The sequence below is a fragment of the Erinaceus europaeus genome, chromosome 1, assembly GCF_950295315.1.
Source record: "Erinaceus europaeus chromosome 1, mEriEur2.1, whole genome shotgun sequence".
NCBI classification, from domain to species: domain Eukaryota; kingdom Metazoa; phylum Chordata; class Mammalia; order Eulipotyphla; family Erinaceidae; genus Erinaceus; species Erinaceus europaeus.
The window spans coordinates 110,981,267-110,990,935 of NC_080162.1; the positions used below are offsets into that span (position 1 = coordinate 110,981,267).

Sequence of the window (9,669 nt, forward strand, 5' to 3'; positions counted from 1 at the left end):
AAGTTGAGAGGGGACAGAGAGGGAGAAAGACAGAGAGACACCTGCAGCCCTGCTTCACCACTTGTAAAACTTTCCCCCTGAAGGTGGGGGCTGGGGGCTTGAACCCGGGTCCTTGAGCACTGTAATGTGTGTATTTAACCAGGTGTGCCACTGCCTGGCCCCTCCTCTGTGGGTTCTTAGTAAGCTTGTGATCAGGGTCATAAAGAGCTCAGAGTGTCCAGGGACTTTCTCATTGCTGCACTGACCCATAGCATTATAGATTACCAGTAATAGGATTTGCCATTTGGAAGCTGGTACTATACTATTCAAGACTTGCAAGGAAATTTCCTGCAAAGGAATATGGCTTCAATTTCCCACTACCTGTTAATTCTGGTCTTTCTGGACTTACACACAATTCTGTTAGCTTATTTGCTAGGCTGCACCTGTTCAGAGGAGAGTTTTGGCAGGTGTGTACTAATGGCAAAAACCACAGGACTGTAGGGGTGGGCCTTTGGGGTTGGGGGAGATGTGGAGTATAAGTGGGCCTAGTTTTGGCAGGAAATCAATGTAATTTCCAGGATTTGTTTAGCTAAATTTTGTTAGACGATGCATGTTTACCATAATGAGTCTCTTATTTCAAATAATTGCACTCCTACCCACCCCCCACTTCTAGTCCATATAGCTGATAAGTCTTTTCTGGTTTCTTGTACAGGACTTTGCAGTGCAGGTCTGTTTCTCTGGGGAAGATCTCAACACACTTTTCTGAAGAGTTCAAGCAAGTGAGAATTGAAAACTCACCCATATATGAACTGTCCAAAGGGTCTTTCATGAATATGAGCACCTTGGAATGCCTCTGGCTCAATTTCAGCAATGTTACTGTGATTCACAAAGGAGCCCTGGATCACCTCTCAGGACTGAGGGAACTGAGGCTGGAGGGCAACAGACTGCACTCTATCCCGTGGACAACATTCCAGGTCACCCCACTGCTCAGGGTCTTGGACCTCAAAAATAACAGGATTGAGGTTCTCCCTGAGCTGGCTCTTCAGTTCTTGGTCAGCCTGACCTATCTTGACCTGTCTTCTAACAGACTTACCGTGGTATCCAGGAGGGTCTTCTTGAACTGGGTAGTCCACCAGAAACTCCAGCCGGACTGTAGGGCTGATATTCTCTCCAGTAAGATGCTGGCATTACACAACAACCCCTGGCTCTGTGACTGTCGTCTAAGGGGACTTGTCCAGTTTGTCAGGTCCGTCAGCCTCCCAGTCATCCTGGTGAATCCCTACCTGGTGTGCCAAGGTCCTCTCTCCAAGGCAGGGCAGTGTTTTTATGACATGGAGCCTGGGGCTTGTGTGAAGCCTGAGATCTCAACTCCCAGGGCCAATGTCACCATCCAAGTGGGGCAGAATGTGACACTGAGTTGTTTGGCCAGGGCCAGCCCTTCAGCAACCATTGTGTGGACTTACCCCCTGAGCATGTGGAAGGAATTTGACGGTAAGCTGCATGTGGCCTCTCAGCAGATCTGGGTGAATGGGGTCTCTTAGCAACTGTGTTTCAAATCAGGTCAGTTACAAAAAAGGGGCCAGGTAATATTAGGGGATGGGTGGTGGTACACAATGCTGTGGACTGATTTAGAAGTGGCTGGAAGGGCAGGGGTAGATAGCATAGTGGTGATGCAAAGAGACACTCGTGCCTGAGGCTCCGAAGTCCCTGGTTCAACCCTCTGCACCACCATAAAACAGAATTGATCAGTGCTTTGGTTAAAAAAAAAAAAAAGAGGAAGAAGAATTGGCTGGAGTTGTATATCTGAAAGTTATTCCTTTGTGGGCATATTGTTCTGGATAAGTAGCTTAAACTGTCTTGTCCTCAATTTCATCATTAATAAAATGGGATAATAGCACCCACATTATGAGTTAGATAGTAAGTGAACAGTAAGTATTAGTTGTTATTATTACTGAGGCCAGAGAAGTGCCAAAGGTAGTTATAGTAGACTAGAAATAATAGTCAACCCATATTTGTGACCTTGGGATAACTACTGCAGTTTCCAGTGGAGGGAATGGAAACTCGGAACTCTTGTGGTGGGAACTGTGTGGAGTTATATACCCCTGTTATCGTATAATTTTGTAAATAAATATCAAATCACTAATAAAATGTTTTGGTATTTTGCATCTAGAAGGAACTCAAATAATGTATTATGTTTATAATCAGCTCAATAATATTTATTATACAATGTTAAGTCAATCCCAATATATATGTACATGTGTCCATATGTCCTACTGAAATCTGTACACAGTCATTTAAAATAATATAAACATTAGAACACTACCTCAGGGAATCGGGCGGTAGCCCAGAGGGTTAAGCACAGGTGGCGCAAAGCACGAGGACCGGCATAAGGATCCCGGTTCGAGTCCCCGGCTCCTCACCTGCAGAGGAGTCGCTTTACAGGTGGTGAAGCAGGTCTGCAGGTGTCTATCTTTCTCTCCCCCTCTGTCTTCCTCTCCTCTCTCCATTTCTCTCTATCCTATCCAACAACGACATCAATAACAACAACAATAATAACTACAACAATAAAACAACAAGGGCAATGAAAGGGAAAATAAATAAAAATAAATATAAAATAAAAATAAAATAGTTAAAAAAAAAGAATACTAGCTCAGAGGTTTTTTGAGTATATTGTAAAGCATATTCAGGTGTGTCCCTATCTTACCTGATACCTTTTTTCTTTTTTTTGAATATTTTACTATCTTTATTTATTTGATAGAGAAAGCCAGAAATTGAGAGGTAGGGGGAGATAGAGAGGGAGAGAGATAGACAACTACAGTCCTGTTTCACCACTCATGAAGCTTCTCTCTTGCAGGAAGGGGCTGGAGGCTCAAATCCAGGATGAAAAAAAAAACATTAAAACTACATACTTATTTATTTATTTGATAGAGACACAGAGAGATTGAGAAGGGAGGGGAGATCAAGAGGAGAAGAGACAGACAGATATCTGCAGCCCTGCTTCACCACTTGCTTTCCCCCTTCAGGTGGGGATCAGGGGCTTAAACTCAGTTCCTTGTACATTGTAATGTTAAGAGCACTTAACCAAGTGCTCTTAACTACCACCTCCTCCTCCCATGCCTATGATATTTTTTTAAAGTTCATACTGTTACACAATCACACAGTTTTAAGAGTCCTCTTGGAAACCATTAGTCTTAGGCTGAGCAAAGTTCAGGGAGCTGTTAGTGAAGCTGCAGTTCTAGTTTTCATAGGCAGAAGAACAAGTTCTGAAACAGTTCACGCCATGCAGCTTAACCGCTCCAACCTTTGGCTGCTTATGCATCAAAACTGAGTGGTTGAAGGCTGGGCAAATAGTGCAGTGGGTTAAGTGCACATGGCGCCGCAAAGCATACGGATATACGGTATAAGGATCCCGGTTCTATCTCCCGGCTCCCCACTTGCAGGGGGGTTGCTTTGCAATTGGTGAAGCAGGTCTACAGGCATCTTTCTCTCCCCCCTCTCTGTCTTCCCCTCCTCTCTCCATTTCTCTCTGTCCTATCCAACAGCAACGACAACATCAATAACAACAACAATAATAATAGCCACAACAATGATAAAACAAAGGCAACAAAAGGGGAAAAAAGTAGCCTCTAGGAGCAGTAGATTCATGCTGCAGGCACTAAGCCCCAGCAATAACCCTAGAGGTAAAAAACAAAAAACAAAAACAAACAAACAACTGAATGGTTACCTCCTTGACAGGGATACCTGGAGTCACATACTTAACAGCAAATACATGCTTAATGAATGACTAGTAACAACACCTTTTTAAGATCCCCACCCCCGTCAGTGGAGGGTTAATGATGTGCACAGCACTACCTTGTAACAATCAAAGACCACACAGCTGGATGCTCTCAGAGAAATGGCTCTCAGAATGACTCTGCTCTTTCTCCCCAGTGCTGACCTCCATTACTGCGGAAGATGACACTCTCTCAGAGCTGATCATACCTGCTGCCCACTTGGTATACAGGGGCAACTACACCTGTGTGGCCTCCAATCCCATTGGCAGGAGCTCCCTTGTCATCTCCCTCCACATCCACCCTACCCAGGCCCTGCCTGGATCCCATTCTCTTCCCTCCCCGTCAGAAGGTGAGGCCTACCTTGAACTGAAGATCGTCAAACAGACGGTGCGTGGGGTCCTGCTAGAGTGGTTTGCAGAGGCTGACACCCCTGAGAAGTGGTTCACACTCTACATCATCTCAGATGAAGCCCTCAAGCAGGAAGCAGTCCACATTGGTCCTGGGATCAACATGTACTTAGTGGATGGGCTACTCCCCAGCATGAAGTACAGAGCGTGCCTCAGCCTGGGGGCCCGGCCTGCACTCCAGGGCAGGTGTGTGGTCTTCGTGACAGGCAGTGATGCTGGAAGGGAGCTGGAGGAACGAGAACGTTTCCTGCATGTCACGGTGGTCCTGTGTGCCATTCTGCTCACAGTGCCCCTGGGCGTGTATGTCTGGGCAGCCCAGGCCCCCCTCAGCTGTAAGGAGTGGGGCCTGGGCTTCTGTTCTGGTGGCAGAACTCCAAGATGCCCCCAGGCTGCTCCACTGCACCAGGAGGACTTTTGCAAAGATCACGTAGCTGCCTGTGAAGATGGTCTGGGACACAGAGACACAGAGGTCGAGGAGGAGGCAGGCAAGGGAGTGAATGGCTGAATGAGTAGTTTGGGCCATGGGCACAATGGTATGAGTCTTTGGCCCCTGAACTGACCTTCCATGGCTGCTTAATTTGGCTCCTTCAATTTATTCAGCAAATATATTCTCTTTCTCTCTTGCCTCTGAGGTTATCACTGGGACTTGGTGCATGCATTAAGAACCCACTGCTCTTGGAAGCCATTTTCCCCCATTTTTGTTGTTGCCCTTGTTGTTATTGTTGTTCTAACTGTAGTTGTTGTTGGATAGGACAGAGAGAAATTGAGAGAAGAGGGGAAGACAGAGAGGGGAAGAGAAAGATAGACATCTGCAGACCTGCTTCATTACTTGTGAAGTGAACCCCTGCAGGTGATGAGTTGGAGGCTCTAACTGGGATCCTTATGCCCATGCTTGGGCTTTGCGCCATGTGCGCTTAACCCGCTGCACTACCTCCTGCCCCCCCCCCTTTTCCATTTTGTTGGACAGGACAGAGAGAAATTGAGAGAGGAGGGGGGAAGATAGAGAGGGAGAGAGACAGAGAGACACATACAGACCTGTTTCACTGCTGGTGAAGCATTCCCAATGTAGGTAGGGAACCAGGGGTTCCAACCTTTTTCAGGTTCTTGTGCTTAGTACTATGTGCACTTAGCTGGGTGCACCAATGCCCAGCCTCTCTCTCTTTCTTTCTTTCTTTCTTTCTTTCTTTCTTTCTTTCTTTCTTTCTTTCTTTCTTTCTTCCCTTTCTTTATTTCTTTCCTTCCTTTCTTTCTTTCTTTTCTTTCTTTTTTCCTTCCTTCCTTCCTTCCTTCCTCCCTTTCTTCTTTCCTTCCTTCCTTCCTTCCTTTCCTTATTTCTTTTCTTCCTCTCTTTCTCTCTTTCTTTATTCCTTTCTTTCTCTCTCTCTTTATTTCTTACCTCTTTCTTTTTTTTTACCTTCTTTCTCTCTTTCAAGATTTTATTTATTTATTAGTGAGAAAGATAGGAGGAGGGAGTGAAAGAACCAGACATCACTCTGGTACATGTGCTGACATGTAGCAGTTTGTCATTTTACTATATGCAGTGGCTGAAAATTAATAAATGTAACTCTTTTAGTGAGTTCTTTATGTACACATAGTCATACAACATTTACATATTTTCATGTCACATTTACATTTGTCATCTCCCTGGAGAAAGGTAGACTTCTACCTCTTCTTACAGGGGAAGGAAGTGAAGTCCAGTGGCCTGGAAGGTGGAGCAGTGGATGAAGTGTTGGACCCTCCAGCATGAGGTCCTGAGTTCAGTCCCTAGTATCTCAAGTGCAGGAGTGATGCTCTGGATCTCTCTCTACTTCTCTCTCCCTCTCTATGATAAATAACAATACATCTTTAAACATAACAATACATCTACATAACAATACATCTTTAAACATAACAATACATCTAATAACAATACATCTTTAAAAAGAAAATGAAGCTCAGACAATTACCTAATATTCCCTATCTAGCATATGGCAGAAGTGGAACTCAAAAGCAATTCTGGGGCCAGGTGGCGGTATACCTGGCTGAGCGTACATGTTACAATGCACAAGGGACCTGAGTTCGAGGCCGTTGGTCCCCACCTGCAGGGGGAAAGCTTCCCAAGTGGTGAAGCAGTGCCACAGGTATCTCTCTTCCTCTCTGTTACTCCCTTCCCTCTTGATTTCTGGCTGTCTCTGTTCAATAAATAAACCTTTTTTTTCTAAACAAACAAAAAACAATTCTAATTCCAGTTTCCTTAAATATCCACCATGCAAACATTTCTTCAGGCTCAGTTTTGTTTTAAATGTCTCCCACTGTTCAGAAAGTGTTACTTTTTCCCTCCTTCTAGAAAACTCAGTGAGATTTCTGAACTTCAGTATTCCAAAGACCTGCCTTCTGTGGCCACAAGAACTTTGTAGGAGACATGTCTATCTTTGTGTTTGCTCCTGTGAGCAGTCCTTGTGGTTTCTGATTAGATTAATGCCATCCTGCACAGAGGACCAAGACCTTAACTAAAGAATAAACTACTAGACCTGGGGGGGGGGTGGTAGATAGCATAATAGTTATGCAAAGAGACTTTCATACCTGAAGTTACAAAGTTCCAGGTTCAGTCCTCCTCCCAACCCCCCATACCCACCCACCACCATCAGCCAGAGCTGAGCAGTTCTCTGGGAAGGAAAAAACAAACAAACAAACAAAAAAACCTAGACCCCATTCAGTCAAAGGAATAAATTTGTGTGGTTTCATAACATGACACACATGTCCCCATCCTCATTAACCTATTGCTATAAAAAAAGTTCAACTGGAGTCAGGCAGTAGCACAGCGGGTTAAGCGCAGGTGGTAAAGTGCAAGGACTGGCATAAGTATCCCAGTTCCCAGCTCCCTACCTGCAGGTGGGTCACCTCACAAGTGGTGAAGCAGGTCTGCAGGTGTCTATCCTTCTCTGTCCCTCTCTGTCTTCCCCTAGTCTTTTCATTTCTCTCTGTTCTAACAACAATGACATCAATAACAACTACAACAACAAGGGCAACAAAAGAGATAAATAAATATAAAATATATTTTAAAAAAGGTTCATTAATTTTATGAGTCAAATTATGGTAGTAAAGCCATCACCTTGGAAATCAGACCTCCCAGAGCATCATTCCTCATCCAAGTCAATCATCTTTTTGTCCACATGCCAGCCTGTGGACAAAAAAAACCTATTCCTCATGGGGCATCTCCCCCTACCCTCCCCGACCCTAGTCCCTTGGACATGGTCCTTAAAACTTGCAGGGTCATCTCCCTGTATGCCAATAGATGCCAAAATCCACACCAGGTGGGATGATTCTGAACTCTCCCAAGATTTTTTAACTAGTGATTTAATAATGGTTAACAAGATTGTAAGATAACAAGGGTACAATCCATACAGTTCCCACCAACAAGAGTTTTGTGTCCTATCCCTTCCATTGGAAGTTTCTCTATTCTATCTCCTTCTGGGAGTATGTATCAACAATCTTTATGGGGAGCAGAAGGTGGGAGTTCTGGCTTCTATAATGGCATCTCCACTGGACATGGATGTTGGCAGGTGGAGCCATACCCCCAGCCTGTTTGTGTCTTTCCCTAGTGGGGCAGGACTCTGGAGAGATGAGGTTCCAGAACATACTGGTGAGGCTATCTGTCCAGGGAAGTCAGGCTGGTGTCATGGTAGTAGCTGCAACTTGATGTCTGAAATCTCAAGTTTTTTTTTTTTTTTTTTGTCTTTAGAGTCACAGAATTCCTGAAGTCCTTAGATCAGCAAGGGCTTTTGGTTCCTCCTCAGCTAATGTCACACCTGTGCAACTAGACTGATACGCAGCTATCCGGTACAGAGTCCAGCTACTTCTTTCTGAAGACTTAAGACTCATTTTTCTCATCCTTTCAAAAGACAGATGCTTAACTGTGGGTGGCAGGACTCACAAAAGCTGTGGCATGTGCCCTGCCCTCCTAAGCTTCCCATCTGGCCCACTCTCCCTTCTTTCTCTGGTACAAAAGGAAGGCTGTCAGACTTACCAACCTGTGAACACACCCTGGGTGAAGGGCTATGTATGGGGGATGGGGGGAGAAGTCTCTCCTCCTCTAGAATATGCTGCTCCAGCAGGTGAATCATAATCCTCAAATGCCCTCATGAACAGCTAAGAATAGCAACAATCTCCTGGGCTTATTTCATCAGGTGCAAAGCCAGTGCCAATGTTTACACTCATTAGCACCCGTGGTCTTCAAGACTTACCCAGCAGTGATTCTTTGTACTGTGAACTGGTGAGGTCAGTGAAGCCCAAGGAGTCCTGGTTCCTTGACTAAAGTCAGGACTCTCAGGCTGTAAAATAAGGTGTTCTTCCAGACAATCAGGAATTCTAAGCTTGGGCATGGATAGATAGCACAATGGTTATGGAAAGAGACTCTCATGTTTGAGTCCCTAAAGTTTCAGGTTCAATCCCTCTGACCACCATAAGCTGGAGTTGTTTTTTTTTTTTTTTTTTTAATGTGTGGAATTGTATCCCTCTTATCCTATGGTCTTGTCAGTGTTTCCATTTTATAAATAGAAACTTAAAAAAAAGTCTAAGCTCAGTCACAGAAAAGACACATTCTGTTCTTCATATTTCACTACATCACCACTGTTGACAATTTTTCTTTTTTAAAATTTTTTTGAAAAAAATTTTATATTTATTTATTTTCCCTTTTGTTGCCCTTGTTATTTTATTGTTGTTGTAGTTATTATTGTTGTTATTGATGTTGTTGTTGTTAGACAGGACGGAGAGAAATGGAGAGAGGAGGGGAAGACAGAGGGGGGAGAGAAAGATAGACACCTGCAGACCAGCTTCACCGCCCATGAAGCGACTCCCCTGCAGGTGGGGAGCCGGGGGCTTGAACCAGAATCCTTATGCTGGATCCTTATGCCGATCCTTGCGCTTGGCACCACGTGCGCCTAACCCGCGGTGCTACCGCCCTACTCCCTTTTTAAAAAATATTTTTATAATTATTATTTTTACCAGAACTCTGATCAGCTGCAGGGGATTGAACCAGGGACTTTAGAGCCTCAGACATGAGTGTCTCTTTGCATAACCATTGTGCTATCTACCCCTGCTCTCTGTTGACAGTTTCTGGGTCTAAAAACTCTTTGTTGTGGTCTGGGAGGCTGCACAGTGGCTAAAACATTGAACTCTCAAGCATAAGGTCACGAGTTCAATCCCCAGTAGCACATGTACCAGAGAGATGTCTGTTTCTTTCTCACTCTCCTCCTGTCTTTCTCATTAATAAATACAATCTAAAAAAAAACGTCAAATGCCTTGGCCGACAATTGTTTCCTGCTGGCTGCCAGGGCTCTGGGCCTAGAGGCAGCATGAAAAAGTTTCCACTAAGACAGGGAAAAGACTTCCTGGGGGGATTCAACCCCAAGTCCTGGTGTGTGGGAGGTGAGAGTGCTGCCACAGGGCTAATTCTGTGCAAAGATCAGCTTCGAGCTTGTGTTCCCCACCTGCAGGGGGAACACTGTATGAGTGGTGAAGCAGGTCTGCAG

The 9,669-nt window shown here is 44.7% G+C and overlaps 1 protein-coding gene across 1 annotated transcript; it reads left to right on the forward strand.

Annotated features, from left to right (window-relative positions):
- Nucleotides 1-339: 339 nt before the first annotated feature.
- Nucleotides 340-4,664, forward strand: LRIT2 (leucine rich repeat, Ig-like and transmembrane domains 2). Its single transcript, XM_007533930.1, has 3 exons — nucleotides 340-446; nucleotides 692-1,470; nucleotides 3,910-4,664. Exons 1-3 carry the CDS (start codon nucleotides 340-342, stop codon nucleotides 4,662-4,664), a joined length of 1,641 nt encoding a protein of 546 aa, XP_007533992.1.
- The last annotated feature ends 5,005 nt before the right edge of the window (nucleotides 4,665-9,669 follow it).

Bases quoted from the DNA above. Each gene is read 5' to 3' on its own strand.
- LRIT2 (XM_007533930.1), top strand. From the start codon at position 340: ATGGCTTCAATTTCCCACTACCTGTTAATTCTGGTCTTTCTGGACTTA. The intron at 447-691 runs GTGTGTACTAAT...TTTCTTGTACAG, and splicing joins TCAGAGGAGAGTTTTGGCAG to GACTTTGCAGTGCAGGTCTG. The intron at 1,471-3,909 runs GTAAGCTGCATG...CTTTCTCCCCAG, and splicing joins CATGTGGAAGGAATTTGACG to TGCTGACCTCCATTACTGCG.